Below are 21,819 nucleotides of genomic sequence, written 5' to 3'. Positions count from 1 at the left end.
GACCCCAGGTTCAGTGGCCAAAGTCACCCACCTCAAACGTGGACTGAGGACTCAGCCACAAATCATTCCTGTCAACCGCACAGTATCAGGAGCATCTTTTAATCCTGCATCAGGGCAACTCCATTGTAGTCTATGGCAGTCAGTTCCTAAAGGCTGGAACTGGACAGGAAAAGACTCTGCTGGCCAGGTAACTGTCCAAAGTAACCTCCCTAGGAACTCTGCATGTCCGATTTGGTTACCCAAGTCGGGTTGGAGTTGCTGAACAAACTCTTTAAAACTTTTTTAAAGTTTACAAACTTTTTTCTGGCCAATGCTTATTTGCGGTTGAACTAAAAGTTATTTAATGCTTTAAAGATTCCTATCTCCGGAACCCTCCATTGGATTTTGATGATCAAAGACTCTAAAAACATCATAATAATACGCTAGATTTTCAAAATTTGTTGTTGTGTCACTTTCTTATTCCCTTATTTGGATGCTGTTAAATTATTTCTACTAAGTTCCTTTGTCAAGCCTTGCTGCTCTAAGCCACAGCTACCCAGTGTTGAGCAAAAGTGATACAAACAAGCCTGACTGGATCCAAGACAGTTTTTGCTAGTGTATTCCACGGTAAGGCCTCACAGACATATCATATACTACACCCAAATCCTCACAAATGTAAACCTGAAAAACATTATTATGCTGTATGTTTTGGCTGTGAATTATTTAGAGTCGCAGTATGAAAAGAATGCTTATGTTCTGACTTACTATAGGCTGACAGTCACTAACACTACCTGTTATGATTCCTCCCCCTTTTTTGCATGCCCTCTTTATTTGTGGATTCCCAATAGCCCACTGGAAGCCGTTTGGGGAGCAACTTGTAGCAAGCACTGTACTTGTTCAATGCAGTGCATCATTACTGTGGTGCAACAGTCTCTTAACCAAAATCACACCAACTTCTAAGCTGAGAATGGGCTCAGGCAGAGGGGTACCAGCACATTTTTATCTTTTTTTGTGTCTCTTTAGACAATTTAGGTGCTGCTGTTTGTATTCTGTCATGTAATTTTTTTGAATGTTGGTTTGTTTGTCCAAGAAGTGTTAATGTTAGATTAGCAGGGAGATGCTGGCATCTGCATTTTAAATGCCATCTCTGAACTTTCACGCACTAGGCAGAATAACCTTTGATAGCTTTCCAAAAAAAAGGCACACAATCCGGAACTACGTTTTATTTTCCATTTCACAAGTCTGCCAAGTGGCACAACCACATTTCATGGCTCTTTTGCGAGGAGGTGGGCCAAGTTCATGATAAAGTGCTGTAAATTCAGCTAAAAATGTTTTAAATAGCCTTGTGCTTTCAACTTAAAAGGCAGGTGTAAGTAAAATTCTATGCCTAAGTCAATTTAAAAGTGTATCCTTTGTCACTGCATTGAGAGTTTGTGCTCTGTCTAGATGTCTAAACTCCCTGGCCAGATGGTATCAGCCTGCACCTGTTAGAAACAGGTTTAAAAAAAGTGCGTTCAGAAAGACCACTTTCGGACAAAAGTAGGTGTGTGGGCCTAGTACCAGGCATGTTGACAGCCTAATTCTCTTCCAGCCCTTCAGCTGCATAATCCAATGCCTCTACCTTTTTTGAAAAACAATAAATACATTTGACCAGAGCACAGTTTAGGATGGTATTAAATGGGTCAAAACAGGCCAGCACTGCTTCTCTGTAGGATCTTGTGCCCCTGGCAACCCAACTTCTTCGTGACAACTCCCTCCTGTTGTCTATTGCTCAGTTAAGGAATTAATGTGTTATAAAAAAATTACATTTTTAAGCTCCTTTTAAAGGATGAATTCATTAATGTGCTCTGTATATTTTAGATCTCATTGTAAGATCTAAATCAGAAAAAAAAACTTGTAATAAATATTTTGGAAATAGTAATTTTAGAAAGTTACCTTTTCCCTATCTATAGGCTATAGAAGCCCATTTGCATGACTGCCAAATGTCACTCAGGGGCTGACTAGCCCCTTGATGAGATGTGAACTTCTTCTCAGACCTGAGACAAAGGCTTTGGGTGTGGGGAGGTGTTCGGTTCGTTTGGCAGAATATCATCTGGGGTGTTCCCAGAAACTTGATTAACTTCAAAGAGGCTCATCATGTCATAGGCAAGTGTAAGTGAATACCTGGGCACGGCCCACTTTTGTCCACCTAGTCAAGCAGCAATTCCAGTGGGAGAGGAGCTACCACCTAGAACTGGTTTGAAGTGACCACACGGAAGAGGTTGCTCATTACCGTGGCGAGACCTCTGGGGTGGGCACAGGCACTCTGCATAAGGAAAGAAAGGCTCTGCCATCCTGGTTTTATGTAGAAAGGTGCACTATGGGATTATTTGTTGCAGGGCACCAACAAACTACTGCAAAGTGGGTAGTACTGGTTTAGCTAGGCGTCGCAGAGAAGGAATGCAGCCTCACTGAGTCCTATTTCACTAGAGCCTTGCCCCGCTGGAGAAACCTGAGCTCCAATAAAGTGACTAAGTCTGAATGTAGAAATATTCACTGGGTGAAGGCAACATAAGTATCTAGCTGCTGAGGGGCATTCCTCTGGCACAAATTCTGAATTTCTCCCACTTTGAGATTGCCCGTCAAAAGTCAGTGCTTCACCAGGACTTCCCTCAATACCTACCCAGCCTTGTTTATTTCTTGCCGGCCACAGCCTGCAGCCTTGCCCTGCTGAGGATTTTTGACTTTCAATTCACAGTCTAATTCAGAAGGTAAACCTTCTGACCTGGATTAACCTGGTCTCTGTATCCGACCCACGCTCTATCACGGTAGGCTTGAAATCGTTGCTACATCCAAACCAAGCGCAACCAGATGACTACTGTTGGCTCTTAACTGCACTATTTTCATTTAAAACTCTAAGAATTCTTTTATTCCATTCCCCTTATTGGATGTGTCTTATTTAGGTGTCATTTTGTTCATTAACTTATTTCTATTTTTATAAATTGGAGTGGGTTTTTTATTTTTTTGCATTTCTGTGTCGACTTTTTAAGTGATTTGGTTCTTCTAAATGCTTTACACATTTTCTTACATCTGCTCTGTGCCATAGCTACGAGGGGTTGAGCTCTGGTTTAAGTTACTGAAACATTTACTGAACCTAACAAGAATAGTGACATTATTACTTGTGGTGAACAACCATTTCTCCGGCTAATAATAAACTTTCTCACACTGGGGTTTGTGTTGATCCTTTGTTTTTCCTCCTACTGTTGAGTAGTGGTAATCTAGTAGGTGCCCGGGACTGGTGTTAGAGTTTTTGTGCATTTCATATTTTTGTGCATTATTAACAACACAAAGAACATGGAAACACTTTCGAATGTACATGCACACACTGATATGATAGTATTGCATTTGAAACAAATTTGCTATGTCTTATTAACCTCTTCTGTGCCCATGACGAGATAGTCTCGTCATGAAGCACGGTTGCACTGTGCCCATGACGAGACTATCTCGTCATGAACCCCACCCACTAATGCAACGCCCGGCACAGGAGGGGGAAAGGGCGTGGCACTGAAGGGGTTAAAGTTTGTTTTTCAGGCTTATGCTAACCAGGACTCAGCTAGGTCCCAACACCATCATGTTCAAAATGGATGTTTCCTCTCGCATGTTCACTGTTCATTATTTCTGCAGCACACAGTTTAAGCAGAGTCATGTGTATTTCCATTGATGTTCTTGGAGAGTGCTTTCCAAGATGGACAGAGTAATGTCGCATTTTCAAGGTCCTTTCGCTGGCTCACTGTACTGCATTTATTCCCAACAGTTTGCTATTGTCCTTGTAACTAGCTTGCTCTGCCATGTGCAGATAACATTAGCATGGAGTGGGTAGAATCAATATTCATGTGGTGTGATAGTGCTTAGATGGTAAGGCTATATAATGAGTTTGCAAAATGTAATGATTTGTATATAAACCCCCGATTTTGGGGATGAGCCGAGGCTTTTCTGCGACGCTACACAGGATGCTGCCCATTTTCTTACTGACTTTGCTGCTCACTTGGAACATGTATTTTTTTCTGATTTGCACATTATTCTGTATTTTCCTATTTACTGCAAGCCTTCATGGCATTGATTATTTATGCATCCACACCATAAATATCTTTAATGCTGCCTGACGAGTTTTTGTGATAAATCTTTAAGATTTCTGTTCCTGCTCTAGAACTTGACTCTTGAGTCTGGCCTTACTTTTTGACTGTATTTTGATATGCTGCAAGGTGCCTTATTTCGGGGGACACATTGCTCCTTGAAATTGAGTCTTTGATTCATCTTCCCATGAGTTTGTGGATTAGCTAATATTTTGGTGTTCACAATTTTCAGGGATTCCCCTCGCCCAGACAGGCACAGGTGCCAATCTTGTGGGGAAGGGTTTGAATGCGCGTGCACCAGGTGCTGTGCAAGCCCAGCCTTGTGTTGCACCTATCCAAAATGTAGAGCATCACCGCCGGTCAAAGTTGTTGTTGAAATTACCCACAGGTCCTGTAGAAATACCACTCAATGTGTGTGTGTGTGTGTGTGTGTGTGTGTGTGTGTGTTGGAACTTCTCTTCCGGCTTTCCCCGGATGCAAATTCTGACAGGATGCATCTCCGTTGGTTCTTAGTGTCACGTAAATGAGGCGAGAATGGAGAGGTTTCACCAGGACTGTATGCAGCTTGAGCTTAACCATACCGTTAACACGTTTAGGCTGCGTATTGTGGTGAACACGTGCACACCCACATGCGCGTGTGTTTGTGGCTTCCTCAAATCTCCCCATTAAAGTCGGAAGCGCACGAGTTCTACAGTTGTCGCTTCCTGTTAACATGCCCTGGCATTGGCCATTATTAAGCCATGCACCATGGGAGGACTGGGTACCACTTCACTAGGATGTCTGGGGCACTGGATGTGAAATCGCGCGCCCTAAACCCCGGATGACCTCACAGCATCGATCCATCCTCCAATTGGCCCTTTAACGCGTCATGTTTACTACTCTGGGTCAGAGGCCAATGAGAGCGGTTGAAAGTAAGGCGCCTACCAGGGCTTTTGAGGCCTTCTTTGATTTCTATTGCAGCCTCTTCCTTTGTGAGCCCCGAGACGGGGAGGGGGGGCAGTGCCATGGATACCAATTAAACTGCCACAGCGGATTGTCCTGGGTAGCGGAAGGGTCTGCAGTGGAAGGGAGGGGCGGAAGTTTTTGAAGGATGGTGGATTGTGTTATCATTAGGGTTCTGTTTATGAGGTGGGGGCTACTTCCTGATACCAGGTGATGACCACTCCCCCTCTTTGGCGGGCATCACCACGTCAGCGCGCACTGCTTTGGCAGTGCTCAGAACGAAGCCTGTTTTGTCGGAGTTCGTAGAACAGGCGTTCCTAAAGTTCCGGATTATATCAGAGCAGGCAACAGGTTGCAGAGGCGAAGAAGATCGCGGCCCAGCCTAATAAAGATCAGTGGAACGTGATGGAGCGCCATCTATCGGAGTGCTTGGCTTTGCATCACTGTTTTGTAGAATCGGAAGCAGAAAATGGGGGCTTTGGACAGTAAACGGAAAATGAAATTGGGGAATGGTTTCCGGGTGAGGGGCAGTGGGCGTCTATGCAGTGGAAATGTCCTACACGAAGGCTCAGCGGATGCTAGATACAAGAGCACATCAAATGGCATGTCTGTCATCATATTATATTTAGTATTAATGCCTGTGTAACTCAGCTGCATATTTGGCGTGTGATGGGAAAAAGAATGTCAAGAATACGGGACCAATGGGTACATTTTTTTATATGGCGCTTTCTGGAACATTTATAACTACTGGGTTCCGCCTCAAAGGTTGGACGACAAGGAAAATTGGACACGGGAAATACAATGAATGTTCCTAGGAATCCCCACTGTTTGGTCAAGTAGGGCAGCCTAGATTTAAACTTGCGTGTTCTGTTTGGAAAGTCTGCAACTTTGGTGGTTTTGGTGTTTTCAGCACTTCCAGCAACGCGCAGTCCTGGTTTCGCGTGTCCATCGGCAAGCATGTGGCAAAGGGGACCGGGGCCCCCACAGAATCAAAGTAAAAGGGCGCTGTAGCCAAACCTTGAAAGTAAAAGGCAGCTACGACTGGGCTAAAAAGGGGCCACTAACACTAGTGGATCTCGGTGTTACTGCACCTGTTGCACTGTTGGTTCCTAAGCCTGTCCTTCAACTCCTACGTGACTGAGAAACCACTCAGCTCACAGCCGACGTTTGGTGTAAGTTTATTTCGTCAAAGTCACGTGGAAGAATATCGTGAGGGAGTTTGGGGCGGAGCTCTTACGTCAGTTTTTAAACCAGCGTGCGACCTTATCATGCCCTGCAGCCAACGCCAGCCACAGGAGGACTCTGGCTCGGAGCCTCTTGGGAATCTTTCCCCTCAGCCAGGATTGTTGGCTGGCGCAGAAGCCGGACACGCTCCGCCACAGGCCTGGTGTCTGGTGTCTGGTGACCTGTGGCTGTCAGTTGTTCCTCCCGCCCACCGGAGGGGGCGGGGCATCGCCGCTGCCCCTCCGTCTCGCGAGCGGCAGAAGCTTCACTTCAGCTCAGCCCACGCGCTCCAGCGCAGATGTATGTGCGTGTACAACCTCCAATCCATCTCCCTCCCTCGGAGAGGCAGGTATCGATCCGGGCGGCTCCTGCTGGACTCATTCCGGGCACGTTTTCGAGAAGACGCCGCTGTCGGGTTGGGGGGAGGCGTCCGAGGGATAAATGAAGACTCCACACATCTCGCGCCCTCGCCTGTTGCAGCCCTGTCTGGAGGGTGGGGGTCAGCAGAGCCCCTGAACTAGAAAGCATGGATTATCCACACACAACGCTCCATAGCACACCAGAAAAGCGCAGTGCGCCCTGAAGGCAGATTAAGTGGTTTTGCTAGCGGACACTGCCTGGATAGATGAATTGGTTGATGTGGTTACTGTATTTACAGGGTCGGATGGGGACCGAAAATAGGCCCGGACCCCTAAATAAAGGTGTCTCATATGTGCGAATCACACAGCTAATATCGTGGCCCACATTTGCACATCAAGGCAAAATCAAACTCCTAAAGACATTGTGCATAGGTGTTATACCAGGCTTGGGAGCCTACATGTATATGTGATTGCTACAGGGAATGTTTGCAATGGCTGTAGTAATATCAGGGAAATAATAGTAGATGCCGGCCCACAAGACCAGAAAAGAGACCCCACAAGGAGCCAAAATAACGGCCCATAATCTGACCTGGCAGGCCACCCATTCTGGCGCTGCCAGGTTGCCCTAAAGGCCAGCCCGACTCTGTGGGTGCAACACATGCAAGGCTTCCTCACTCTCGGCGCCTTCCCTTGAAAGGGCTGACTGAACCCGTTTGCTGCCTGAGGCACAGGTGTTCTCCTTGAAGTGGTGCTTGGCACATAGAAGCGCAAAAGACCGAAGGAGGCGCTTCTCAGCAGGGGCCGGGGAGGTGAGCACCCTACCCGCCCCACCCACGGCTCTAGATTTTGGTAGCAAGTGAAAGCCACAGTGAACTTTAACTTGAGAGATGCCTTTGTATGGAGTGCTTACAACTGAACATTTAACTCTGTGTTGTGGGAATTTCAGCATCCCCTCTGCGTATTTTCCAAGGAGTGACGCGTTTGTGTTATACCACTGAGGGCAGCTGGAAGGTGGCAGTGCACGTTACTCTGACAGACTGCACTTAACAGAAAGGCTTAGTCAAGGGGCGCTCTGCTACCACAGTTCCACCACGCGTCCTGTTTCCCCTCCCTCTTTCTGTCATTAATATAGAAGCGGTTTCCTTCTTGGGTAGTTTCACGTAGGCGGGTAGGCAGAGCAAGGCCTCGCGCCTACTTCCGGGGTGCCCTGGGCAGATTGCAGCCCGTGTCATTAAGGGTTTTGGAGTGGGCGGGGTTTGACCGTGAGCAATAGAACAGAAAGCCTTTAAAGTAGAACGAAAGGATGCCTTGTCTTGAAATAGCCTGCTTGCAGTACACCCGCCATATTGTTACCACTTTCTCGCAATAGCGCCATCTAGCCCCAGAAAGCGGTAATCTTTAAATCACATGTCTGGCCGTGCAAACAGAGCCCTAAATCTGCCTCCAACTATTTAGCAAGTTTATTTGAGTTGTGTGCCCGTTTATAGGTTGGCGGAACGCATTAGTGTAGCCCCATGGTGGCATTATTATTCGGTTGTTAGATCTTGTAGCCAGTTAGTCAACATCTGGGTGCAAAAAACCCCTAATGGTCGTTTCTATGTTGACAACCACTTATTCTTGAGACGGGGAAAAGGTAAAACATTAATAGTACACATTTTTATTTTTTCACTCAGATTGGTCATCCTAAAATTACACGTTCTAAAACGGATATGTAATCCACTTTACGACGTATATAGATCCACCACTAGATACCTCTTTTTCCAAAAGTAGACGAAGTTGCGTTGTTTACAAAAATTTATTCATACAAACTTTACACACTTTTATATAACAATTGTAACGTCCTAGTTATCGATGTCATGTGTGATGTTTAATATTCAATTATACACAATAAGTTCTTCAAGATTGACAACTATTGAGATCATCACAGCTTTCGCAAAAAAAAAAATGATAAAGTTTAGTAAGGCTATTGGCGTTTTGTGAAAACGACACAAAAGAGTTAGCTAGAGGGGATCACTGGTGATGTTTGCAGCTAGCCAATGAACGTTAAATATACTGAGATCAAAAGAGAGACAGGTGGAGAGGAAGGGGGAAACGGAAGCCTACTTCATAACCACAATGGAGACACGCACAGCAACAACTGCCCAAGAACTATCAGCGAACAAAGAGTTAAGACTAAAAATGCAAGCCGATGTGTTGCAGCATTGTAGGGCCACTGAAATAGCCATCTGTGATTGGTGGCCATTTAAAAGGCGAGGGAAGGCACGAGAGCTGCCCACGGCATCCTGCGTCACACTGCCTGAGGAGAAAGCAAACTGAAGGTAGGAGTGATGTCACGCACTGAGCTCTGGCAGGGATGGAAGACTGCCTAGGTGTGCTTACTACTGTCTGCAATGGGCAGCGACTGGTGGGGACCAGGCAATGGGGGGAGGGGCTGGGGGGCTGCAGACTCGATCCCCCCGAGGCGGTGATATACGACTCATCCCTTTGGTCAGGAGCACGAAAGACCCGGTATCATTTACCGACTCTCGGGGTATATATATTTTTTTTTAGTTTTCTATTTTGTAAGCAACGACACTGTTTTCTTCTAGAATAATTTTTGTGAATGGAAATGTAACAAAATATACACAAACTCACGCATACACAACCGCACGCACGCGCAATCATACACATTACGTGTCTATATGTACGCGGTCATGTGCATATTTACTTAAATAGATATATGTATGTTTATAGAACAAACAAGTATAAACATATATACACATATCTTAATACACACATGTGCGCGTAGGTACGCACGCATACAAACATATGTACATGCCTACTTATGTATCAGCATGTTTGTGTTTATACACGCACACACATGTATTCATATGTACGTTATGCATGCATTTACATATATGTTCACACATAAGCAGGTGTGCGTGTATATATACACTTATGTATACATAGGTCCAAATGGCCGTGTGTGTACATGTATATAAACACGCACTTGTTTGTGTGTGTGCGTGCATAGACAAATAGATAGATGTGTAAATATATACATTGATATGTTTATATGGTCCTCTGTGGACATTGCTAGTATGAAAGATAGGAGTCTTCCCTATTAATGTCCGTGACTGCATTTTATTTAAATAATATTTTTCACCAAAGACTAAGGTATAATTTAAACATTTTTAAAATGGTATTGTCTACGATTAGTAGTGAATGAAAATTAAACATGCTAAATAACAACCTTTGTTTTATGGAATATATATTTGTTTTTTTTAACTTTACAATAAGCCATAATGTAGAAAAATACATTTTGTTTTTACTTACAACTCAATGAACAAAGAACAAAAACTGTTTTGTCGTAGTGCATACGTATTTAGTGATATAGCTACAACAGGGGTCTCCTAAACGTGTACAGTAAGAACTTGCATAAATCAAAACAGAGTAATCAGTGGAAATCTGCTTTTGTACAGTTCTTAAAAAAAATAATGATTCATAAGAGCGTAAAATAGCGTAGAACACAGTGGGGGGGGGAGACGTGATGGCAACAGAAGGATGAAGCGGGAAGGGGCCGGACAGCTCACAGGGGCGAGCATCGGGGCGCGTTCACGGAATGAGAAGCATGGACAGCACTGGAGAGTAACACGTTGTACTTTGCACCAAGTTCCTATATCGAGCTGCCAAGGCCAATTGAGGGCTGGACCGGAAGTGGTCGCTGTTCTATGTGTTGCGACCCTGGGCGCCTAAACTTAATTGGAGGAACTAATGTGTGTGGGTGTGGCCAGGGTGGGGGGCGGTTGTCATAGTATTACTTGATACTGTGTTAGCTCGGAACCGATTGGACCAGCCACGAGATGGCGCACTTTCATCCCTGTCCCACCCCTTAACGAGGGAATCCCGGGACCCGGGCCACTCAGGTGCAGAGACGCACGGTTGGAGGAGGGCAGAGCTGGTTTCTTTTATCTCCCGCTGGAGTTAACATGGTCTCTTCCGGGTCAGTGGGTGTTCAAAGGAGTTACTAGTACACATTCGTGGAACCAGGGAAAAGGTAGGGGCCGGGGGCATTGAGTTTTCAAGCTGAGCGGGGCAGTTCCCCTTGGGACAGGAGACTTTGCTAAGGCTCTCCGGGTGGGGGGAGAACCTGCGTGTGCAATTCTACAGGCGTCACTACCGCCGCGTAGCAGGGCATCAAAGCTATGTCCGGGAGCAAACGGGCAGTCCTAATGTCTTCAACCCTGTCGTGGACAAAAATACTATCTTTTGGATTCTACTTACAAAAATAGGCGTCATATTCAAAAACAATGATTGTCCTTTTTCTATTTATTTTATACAAAAACATAAACAGCTCAGGCGAATTTATTTGTTCACGTGCACACTTTATATGCATTGTTCTTTCTTATTTATATATATATATTTATATATATCATATATAACTCAATGATTGGTCCACAAAGTAGATCTGTGCGTTCTCTAGTGCTTTTGTACAAAAAGAAAAACAATATTGTTATCAAAATATTCATTTAATGGCTTTACTTCATACATAAATACATGTTTGGAGATAACACAGGAGCGATGATTGTTCAGTCAGTTTGGAGATGACTCTGGGGGCTGTGTACACAGGGTGGCTGTCTGCTCATCGCTACAAGTATGCTACGCGCCGTCCTTTGTTTTTAATTCTTTGTTTATACCTTTTGCCCAGGACGGCTGCCAAGTACTTCTTGACGGCCATCTGCTTCCGGTAGCGGCTGTAGCTGTCGGTGAAGATGCCGTCCGAGTGCCGTTTGGAGAGCGGGTCGGAGTCCTGCTCCAAGCTGCTGCTGGCGGCCCTGCGGATGGGAGGAAGCAAGGGCTTGGTTACAAATACACTGCAAGTTCCTTCCTGTAGTCCCCCACCCCGTATCTTACAGTTTCCCACCTTCTAGTCCCTGGCTCCTCCTACTTTTACCCACCCTCCCTCTGTCTCTGCTACCTGCTGTGTGTGCCCTCTCAGTCTCACGCCTTCTACCTTCTCTTGGGAGCTTCCTACTTTTTGGCTCTGCCATCACTCTGTGTCCCTGGATGACTCCTTCTTTCTGGCTCCTCCTACTCCCTAGCCCCGCCCCTCGATCTGTCAACGACCAACACATTGCCTCTCCCTTTTTCTGTCTCTGCCGTATACTTTCTTCAAGAAGCTTCCTGTGTTCCGTCTCTGCTTCCTTCCTTCTGTTTTGTGTCTAGGATTCTGTGTCACGCTTGGACCTGTTGTCTCACGCATGTTACTTTCTGTCTCCGCTTCCTATATGAAGACTCATACGTTCTGTCACTACGCGATAATGTAGTGCCTAAAGTAATGTAGTGCCTGAAAGCTTGTTTGCGCTTGTGATAGCAGCCCTTCCAGACGTCAGTCTCACCTGTCACTACCAACCTAAAGCGTGAATCGCTTAAACACAGTCATGCTAGTTCAAGGGCCCTCGCCACGGCCGTCAATTTCAAGCCCAGACCCAACACCAAAGCAATGATCAGTGAAGCCGACTGACAATACAATCAATCACAGAGCTGCCTTATCGACCGATTCTGTAACATGCCAAGGATTAGTGTACACCAGTCGTTAACGCATGCCCAGTAGCCGTCACTGAGAAGCATTCTCCATATATTGTAATATCAGACACTGCGCTCCAAAAGCAGCCAGTGCGGCCACATGGGAGCTACTCGGCGCAACGCTAGCTCCTATAAATCCACCCACCTGCCCACAATGCCAATCACGGCAGTACACAGCGATGTGTCCTTGTTACTGCACATTGGTAAACACCACTCTTCGGTACCACATGCTAATTTCAAACACATAGCTCCACAATACAAGCCCGCGCCTGCAATGTTAACAAGAACCAAGCATCCTGCTACAACACCAACCTCCTTAGTGTCAAACGAATAGCAACAACACAGCATCGAACAATAAACGGAGCTGAACATTAAATGTGACAGTCAGGGCCCACGGTGGCACTGCAGTCCACTGCTCACCCCTGCAGCACGATGTGACCCTCGGCACTACAATGAGCAGCAGCACTGCACAAACCTCCCACTGCAACACACTAACTCACACTACTGATGACACCACTATTGTTTAATGTTAGCCAGTGCGGTCCATGATCAAACACTAGAGTGCAATCAACAAGCACTGTACCACTGTACCAAACTGACAACCACCGTCCATGACCAATCACATTAGAGAACCATTCATTTCAGTAGCGCATCGACCACTACAGCACGGTACCAACACAGGTAACACATTTCTGCAGTACAACATCACCCACAGTGCAATCCTACCACAAAGGCGATAGTGAAAGGTCAACTATTAAAGCACGATTTTGTCACAATAGTAAAATTACCTCCTCGTCAGCCCTCCCCGTCCCAGTCCTAACCAGATGAGCATAGCTCCTCCCACTGGGACTGGGACGGGGAGGGCTACGACTCGGAGTAATGAATATTACCGGTGAGTAACCGGTCATTACAGAGTCTCTATGAAAATATCAACCGCAACAGTGAAATATCAACTGCTACGGTACAATGCTTACCTCTGCAGTAGATACACCACGCAGTCTAAAACCAACCACTCGAGTTGAATAACCACTGCTACAGCATACTACCAGTTGATGCTCTACAAGGCCATTCACTCCGGGGCATCATTATGAGCCACTAAAGTACCCTGTAACCACTAAAAGAACATCACAGGCACCAAACTGCAGCATCAATCACCCACGTGAAAAGTTAACAAAAACGGCACAAAAGGCACCGCAAAAGGAAAACATATATAGCAGAGAACATAACCAACCACTGCTATCGTGCTCTAACAGTTAATACTCCACTTCAATCGATGCCACACAATTGCAGTGCATCATGCTAGTATTGCAATACAGACGTCTACAGGGCACATCAAGCCACCGGGATCCAATGCCAGCTACTCGATCATGATCTCAATTTTGGCTGGATCATTCTCACCCTACAGTTTAAATACCACAATCGACCACTAGTCAGTAACCAAGCTCTAATCGCAGAAGCCCAACAAGTCAACTCACTGTGAACCAGTCACACTGCAAACAACTCAGCGTGTGCACTGCCCTAAAATACTAATGTGTGAATCAGCCACACTCCAAACAATTCACCCATGCACTGCCGTAAACTACCAATGTGTGAACAAGCCACACTCCAAACAAACCAGGCCAGTGCACTGCCGTAAACTACCAATGTGTGAACAAGCCACACTCCAAACAAACCAAGCCAGTGCACTGCTGTAAACTACCAATGTGTGAACCAGTCACACTCCAAACAACTCAGCGTATGCACTGTCCTAAAATACCAATGCCTGAACCAGCCACACTCCAAACAATTCAGCTTGTATACTTCCGTAAACTACCAATGTGTGAACCAGCCACACTCCAAACAACTCAGCTTGTATACATCCCTAAAATACCTATGTGTGAACCAGCCACACTCCAAACAACTCAGCGTGTATACTTCTGTAATATACCAATGTGAAAAATCCGTTTAAACTACCAACAAATCAAGCTGCCACCTGTTCTATGCAACAACCAATGTCTAACGTCCTTGTGGGAAAGCCCTGGGCCCAATGACTAATGTTATAGTCGTGCCTAGAACTGTGGTGAAACCTACTTTGGACTAAAACAGACACAAAATACGGTCAACATAATGTCTCGATTTTTTTTTAAACTCAGTCAATCATTTATTGGAGCCACCTGTGTATACAATAAATATACAATGCGTTCTACCGGCTTGGGCCTCACAATTCGCAAAAACGCGCACCACCCTAAAAGCACACTGATGTTCACCATCCAATAAACGCACACCTGTCCTCCTCCACACAATGTGTCAGTCTCCCCGCGTACACGACTTCATTCTCCCAACCTCAGTCACGACCCAAGACCTCCTCCAGCTACAGCCATCAACCCCACCTGAAGCACGACCGTGCCACTATGGCAGAGACAATTAAACCATTAACTACTGGGCCCTGTCAAACGACACCAACCCTTGGAGAAGCAGCAGCGCCTCCCTCTGGCACATATGCAGTGTGCCTCTAACTGGATGGGGCATTACCCTAAATACGTCCTTGCTCTACAGAGGCATTTGATTGTGCGTAAGTGGAATAACGCACAAGAATGAACGTGCGGCCATTTTGAAGCGTTAAGTGTTACTCATAGCCTGTGGATGTAGGCATACGTCATCAGACGGAGCCATATCACATGCACCCTTTCACTTGTGCAAGTGTGTGCCTGCTGCAGTGAGGGGAGGGTCAGAGATAAGTCTCTCACTCTCTTTGGAAGGGAGCACTTCCGCTAACCAATGTTGACATGAATGCAGGTGTGTGCCTGCCTGTCTTGGTGTTGCAACGCCCTGCCATGATGGCATTAATGATTTACCATACAGTTATTGAAATGTCTGTGTTTTGTGTGAATATGTTTATGCATCAGGTGATATGACGTTCATTCTTGCAGATTGTATGTTGTGTACTTGCCAGAAGCATTTTATGATTTGCTGTTTTTTTCAATGGAGAATGTGCGCCACAGGAGTGATTGTTCGTGTATTTATCGATTTATTTTCCTTTCTCTCGTTCTCATTCTTTTTTTTCTCTTTAAGTAGCGGTCTTTCATATATCTCTTCATATATTTACATGCATCGTCGGAAGGAGGGTATTTCAAAGCTTATTTTCACTATATGCTAGTTCTATTTTTAAAATGCATATTGTTTTAATTGTCAGTGCCACCATTTTTCAGAAGTAAAAATATATTTTCGTATTTTCGTATTGGAGATGCTGTTATACACCTAAGAAATGTGTTATATATATGTATATATATATATCGGTATCTGTTTCTGTTGCGAATAAATAGACATCAAACAAAAATGAAGAATGTACCAGATAAAAATAGAAGACTAGTGGTGCAGATGAACTCTATTAAAACGGATCGACAGACTGGATGACAATAAATCCAAGTCATGAATAATTCATTATGAAAATGTGATCAGTTCTCCCATGGGCTTTATTAAAACGGTAAGATGATATCTATACATCTTCTGCTGAGGGTGTGGGTGATGCGCTTTTGTCCTGCTGTGCACTATACATGTGACTGATTGTAAGAGGTAAACCCTTACCCTACGCGTTTGGCCATCAGAGAATGCAGGTATTTCCTCGCAGACATTTGGCCCAGCACTTTCCTGTACGCTTTGTTAAAGAGCACGTCGGCATGTCTGCTGAGAAGAACAGATAATATGGGGAAGGGGAGAGTCACAGACAAAAATGTTAAATACCGGTTCTGGCAGAGGGGGAGCGGCGCGGGGGCGTGTATGGGTGTTGCGGTGTCTATCTGTGGCTGGGGGGGTGATATTCGATAATGCCTCCCTGACATACATTTCTGCTAGCACTGTTATTCCGCGACACCCTACTAATGAGTGGTAGGCTCTAAGTATTGGAAACTGTAATGCGCATCACACACCTGTGAGGTTTCTAGATCTGCCCCAGCAATGCCTGGCCCTACACACCCCGGGCTATCCTGGCTGCGGAAAAGCACCCCCCGATGCCCCTGCATCCCATGGTCCGCTCAGATGCACGCGCTGTGCAGCGCCCTGGCATGCTGTGAGAGCGCGCGCACCGCGCTGCTCTCCCAGTGCGCTCGTGACTGCCTCTTCCGCCTTCTGACTCCCATCCCTTCCTGGACGCGGGCGCGTGACACCGCCCATATGTCGGAGTATCCCTAATTGCCTTCTGAGTACACGCGGCACAGACACACCTCCACGAGACGTCAGACATGCAGTGGCAGCTCTCTGGTGAGCACGACAGGATGTAGTGCGCTTCTAATGACCAAATACCCGCTCGCCGCATAGGTGTGGTTTTCCATCTCTCTGTCTGTCTGCTCAGCCGTCTACCGCCTACCCGCACACTTATCCACCCATCCATCCACGCGTAGACCTCTCTTCACCTATACCAAATAGTCACAACCATCCATCGATCTTGTTTAAGCACTAGTCTACTGCCCAACTCACGCGCACACGGCATGCTAGAAGGCCTTTGGTTCGTTCACCTGAACCACCCCCTCTCCCTCCCCTCCACCCACCCCCCCACCCCACCCCACTCCCTCTATAGTCGTGCAGACAACCCCGGAGCTTCACCTCTTCTCCGGCGGATAGTACAGGGAGTACATGTCGTCGAGCATCGAGGCCGGGCTGCCCATGCCCAGGGGCTCGTTGTCGAAGGCGAAGTCTGCCAGAGAGTTTCCGTCCTCGTCATAGAGCTCGTCTTCAAACCTGGGGAGAGAGTGGCAGAAGGCGAGGGGTAAATGAACAGCGTGTGCCTCCTGACTAACGCGGATGTGTAATCCCTGCTGTCCCTGGCAGGGGCTCAGGCTTTTTAATATAAACATGATAGGCCGAGGATTGATGGGAAGAGCCCCCCAGAGACCCCGGCCTCCATCTGAAGGTGGGCGTGAGAGAAATAACAAGCGCAGCCCATCTGCGCGCTGCCCTGGGGCTGGGCCAGGAGCCGCAGCCGAGTCTGGCAGCGCGCGGGAGGCCACCAGCTTACCAGCAAGTGCACAAAGAGCTCGGGAGACCCCCTCCCCGCGGGGCGCGGGCGGCAGCGGCACGCACGCCCTTCATTAAGGCTCACTGGCGGACGGGATCAGAGAGGGCGGCGCGGGCCGCTCCACGAAGGCCCCGGAGGGTCTGTAATTAGAGGGTGAGGCGTTTACAGAGGAGACACGCTTGGGGATGGATTAGGGGGGGGGGGGTGATCTGGTTCCAGATATTATTGCGTATATTGCTCAGTGAGCTATGGTTAGGGATCTCAAAGGTGCCCTCGTTGCGCCAGTGTCACACGAGGCTTCACCGCCCTCCCATGTGGCTGTTTGCTCCAGGGGTTTGACCAGAATTGTCCTAGCACTCCTGGGGGTCATCCTACCCTCTCTGGGAAGCCCCCCAGCACTCTTTAAGGTGCTCTGGCTTTGCTGGCCTCCTCAGGGGTACTCTCGCCGGATCTGTTACTGCTCTCTTCCGGTGTGCCCTGCGCGCTTCCTGGTGAGTCTTTCTGGCTTTGGGGTGTGCCCTAGCCCCTTGGCGGAGCTGCTTCCTTCGGGGTAGGGCATGCCCTTTTCAGAAGGTGCTCTCTCTCTCTCTGGTGTGCCATCTTCTGAGGCTACAGGTGATCTCTGCCATTGATCGGAGGTGGTCTCTCGGGTCTGTCCACTCCCGGGGGCGGGGGTGAACCTCTCCCGGGAGTGTCCTGCCCTCTCTGAAAAGCTTCCTTCTGGGGCAGCCCTCCCCTCCCCAGGAGGTGTTCTCTCTAGTTTCTGCCCTCTCCCCGGGATGCAGTCTCACGGGGCCTGTTCTCCCCAAGGTCCGCCTCCCCTCAAGGTTTCCCCTGCAGGGCCGCCCCCTCAGGCCAGGCTCCCCCTCGCCGGGCCGGGCTCTGTAGTCGGCGGGATGTAGGTCACAGCGAGCTATTTCTGTCGGCCGAGCTCTGGCAGGCGCGTTAATAATAGATGATTCGAAAGTGTTTCTTTCTTGCTAATTCCGGCGCTCGGTGGAGCCGCGCCCCCAGAGGTCCAGGCCTGAGGTGGAGACCCTGGCGGGGAAGGGTGTGTGCAGATGGACACAACACAAGCAGTATCTGTGCTCTTCAGTGTGAGTGCCAGGCATCATGGCTCACCTGCGATCAAACGATACTATGGGAGCCCGATGCACTGAGCCAGCGCGTCTCACAACTTGTAGCGGATAGACATATACTGGCCTGTGTGGTGGAGAGGCTGACTGGGTTGGATCCAGTCAGCGTTAGACTGATATAGTCAATGAGGATGGATGACAGATAGACTGACAGACAGACAGACAGAGATAGATAGATAGATAGATAGATAGATAGATAGATAGATAGATAGATAGATAGATAGATAGATAGATAGATAGATAAGATAGCTATAATTTGATAGATAGAATTTGCAGAATTAATTTTTTCTCATTTGGGACAAAAATGGAACGAATACTGCCTATCACCAAGCCTAGTTTGAGGAGAAGATACCCAGAGGGTGATAAAAAAAGGAAAGAAATATATCACCTTCAGATGAAGACATTACCAGTCCTATTAACAACCGACTGCAAATAACCCGCTTAAATACCAGTCAAGTCACACATGGTGAGGTTCCTGCACCCGCTGCACACCCTCGTGTAAATGAGGAATAACGTGCGAACGGGAGGGATCCTGACAATTACTATTTGTGTGCAGGTTTTCAGGGGTTTCATTTGGTGATAGAAGCACCTGCACATCTCGAAAACGCGCAACCTGCGCTCACCCCCTGATGCTGAAAACAAGGCATCGCATCAGAAAGGGCGATTAAGATGCGCGCAGCGTTCCCGTGCACCATTAAAAATTTAGGCCTTGGTTAAAGCACGCGTCAAGAGAGGGCTCGAAGGGCCTCATGCGTGAAGATGTATGTTGTATTAAAAGACAAAGGCTTTCCCCTGAAGCGGGGGTCGCGCAGCCCTCCGCGCCATGGATAGTTAAGGAAGCCCCTTTGTTTCACGGGCTTGACTCGAGTGTCCTCTCGCCCCCCAGCAACATTCAGCCACGGGCAGCCTTCCTCGAGCCCCTTGGCGCCTCCCTTCTGAAAGAGCCTGTATCCTGCACCCTTCGCGCCACTGATCTCTAAACGTGGGCCTAACTAGGGCGTGCAGAGCGCCATTGGCGGCTTTAATTACGTTCTACCCGTGGAATCAGACGAGAAATCTGAAAGCAGGCAGAGATTGTGTAAAACGCACTTGCTGTGGTCCTTGGAACGTGCCTCCTGCATCACAAGTGCCTCGTTGATGTGATTAGAATCGGCCAGCGTTGGCCCCTGCTGCCTCGAGTCCCTGCGGACTTGGGGCAGACATGTGTGTTGATTTAACGCACTGCACTCCCGAGGTTGTCAATCGTGGGAAACCAATTAAGCGGCCACTGTCTGTGACGGGTCCACAGGACCACCGCAGGGCAACATCATTCAGAAAGCCAAGTGGCCCCGACGCCGCCTGTCCCTGCGCGGGAAGGTGCCAGGCGACTCGAACATTCGTTTGCAGGGGCGCTACGGCGTGGGGTCTTTGTCACACGAGCCCTCTGCCGGGGCCGCGGAATAAACCCGAGGTCCATTTCAGCACCTCGGAATCTGCCCGGTCTGCTTCAGAGCCCCTCAATTCTTACAGCCAACAGAAACAAATGGGCAAAGACAGGTTGGTAAAGTTCCGCGGGTGAGCTTAAATGTTCCTCTGCGCAATCCCCCATTCGCATTTTTCTGTCCTGCTTTAAAGCGGGTTTATAGGAAAACGCCCCCCCCCCCCCTTTAACCCGCTGCTCCTGGTATTCATTGCATTAAATTGTCCCACTCTCGTCTCTCCCCAGTGGGAACCATGTCTAAAGACAACAAAACTGAGCCCTGGCCCAGGTCACGCCGGCAGCAGAGAGCGGAGAGCGAGGCACTTACCTTAGCGTGGGGAACTTGAGGGCCGCAGGCGTGCAGTAGACGCTGGCGTGCATGATGATTCCATAGGCGACCAGCAAGGCGAGCAGCGCTCGGCAGCACATGGCCATTCTGCGGACGAGAGAAGGGACAAGGGAGAGCCGTCACTTGCTGCATCACTTACTGTAGCGCACAGAGGTCGCAGGGAAAGAGACGGGAGCTTTGCTCCAAGACAGAACCACACAAGAAGCACCATGCAACAGCCCCACGGTTCCGATCTCCATCCTCGGGCAGTTCAAGGGCTGCCGTGGAAGCCACATCTTCCTCTCACACTGTCTGAAGTCCAGAGCTAGCCCGCCACGCGCATTCTTTAAGTTCCTTACCATCAAACTCTTGTCCGGCGGTCAGGGGGAGGCGGGCAGCTTCAAGGCAGGCGAGCACGCGACGACCCGCTGGCTTCCACGGCTAGTTACAGGCAACAGAGCAGAACTCGGAGGAACCGCAGGTGCAAGAGCGCTTGAAGGAAAGTTTCAGAGTAGAGAGCGAGGCCAGGAGGGGCTGGGTAGAGATAGAGGAGAGCGGGAGGGTTGGTAAGGAACGACGCAGGGGGTGGAGAGAGGAAAGGGAAGGCAGAAAGAAGGTGAAGAATGAGTGGGGGGGTGGAGAAAGATACACGAAAATAAAGAAATGGAAGGGAAAAAACAGGGTAAAAGAGAAATAAATGAAAATAAGAATAGGCGAGAAAAAAAGAAAATAAATGATTAGTAAGTAACCAAAGAAAAATAGAATGAAGAGAAAAGGAATGGGAATAAAACTGAAAAAATAAAGGGGTGGAAAAAAACAATATAGAAAACAAGAAGAGTAAACGAAGAAAGAATGACTGGAGAAAGGAAAAGCTTGTAGAAAGAAAGAAAAGAGAGTAAGAGAGAGAGAGAGAGGCAGGGAAGGCAGAGGCAGGAGGGTGGCTGAGCCCGGTGCAGCCTCTTGTGATGAGCCTGGGCTGAGTTACTGACGGTGAGATCAGATCTTCTTCTCCTCCTCCAGCACAAGCAGCAGCTTCTCTCCTTGCTCCTTGGAGGCAGCTCCCTCTCTCTGTTGCTTCCTCCTTCGTCTGCTGCTGCTCTCTCCCTTCCCTTTGACAACCCCTCAGAACTCGGGATATATATATGCAATTAGCCCCCCAAAATCGTCCTGCCGGCACTGCCTTCTTTAGTAAAAGCTCTCTTTGTAAATATTTCTCCCCCTGTTACCTTTAAATGCGATTTATTGTTTGTGCCAGTGTTGCGCTCGGATTTTTATTCATGAATCAAACGGCTTCCCCTTTTTTCTCCCTCTCTCTCTCCAGCGTGTAAGTCACGTAATGATCGGGTATCAGGACCGACGTCATCGCCCCAATTCCTCCAGGAGCAGAATAACAATTCTCATCTTTCCTGCTCGGAGACGCTGACGAGAAGCAGAAGTTTTTCTCTCTCAGCGCAGTGACTTACTCTCTCTATCTACCGTCCCCCCTGACCCCCTCCCCCCCCCCCCAATCCACCACCCGCCTCCTCTCTTTTTTGTGGTTTCGTGATGCTGGGCTGTGATTTCATTCCTCTCTTACCGGTGATTAGGTTTCATGAACTTAATTAGGATGACACATGAAAATGTGAACTTTTGTGGCAGGCTGGACGTCCTCTATAATGACACTTTTCAGACAAAGACGTGTGTCAGTGTGGGATTGAGGATGGGCTAAGTATTGCAAACCTAAAC

At 47.8% G+C, this 21,819-nt stretch overlaps 1 protein-coding gene across 4 annotated transcripts; it reads right to left on the bottom strand.

Annotated features, from left to right (window-relative positions):
• Window positions 1-8,434: 8,434 nt before the first annotated feature.
• ADCYAP1 (adenylate cyclase activating polypeptide 1) lies at window positions 8,435-21,487 on the bottom strand. Of its 4 annotated transcripts, none has more exons than XM_085605815.1 (5): window positions 21,321-21,487; window positions 20,095-20,202; window positions 16,760-16,894; window positions 15,746-15,844; window positions 8,435-11,430 (listed from the first exon to the last, which is right to left on the bottom strand). In XM_085605815.1, exons 2-5 carry the CDS (start codon window positions 20,199-20,201, stop codon window positions 11,244-11,246), a joined length of 528 nt encoding a protein of 175 aa, XP_085461941.1. In that variant the 5' UTR covers window position 20,202; window positions 21,321-21,487; the 3' UTR covers window positions 8,435-11,243. The 4 variants fall into 4 exon arrangements, with proteins under 4 accessions (XP_085461941.1, XP_085461940.1, XP_085461943.1 ...); XM_085605814.1 differs by lacking the exon at window positions 21,321-21,487 and adding an exon at window positions 20,454-21,314 and having other exon boundaries at window positions 8,436-11,430; XM_085605816.1 differs by lacking the exon at window positions 21,321-21,487 and adding an exon at window positions 20,454-21,314 and having other exon boundaries at window positions 8,437-11,430; window positions 15,746-15,841.
• Window positions 21,488-21,819: the final 332 nt, after the last annotated feature.

This window comes from Triturus cristatus, chromosome 5_1 (assembly GCF_964204655.1).
Source record: "Triturus cristatus chromosome 5_1, aTriCri1.1, whole genome shotgun sequence".
Taxonomy (NCBI): Eukaryota; Metazoa; Chordata; class Amphibia; order Caudata; family Salamandridae; genus Triturus; species Triturus cristatus.
Note: the sequence above shows the minus strand (reverse complement) of the source record. Positions and strands in the feature narration are given on the sequence as shown.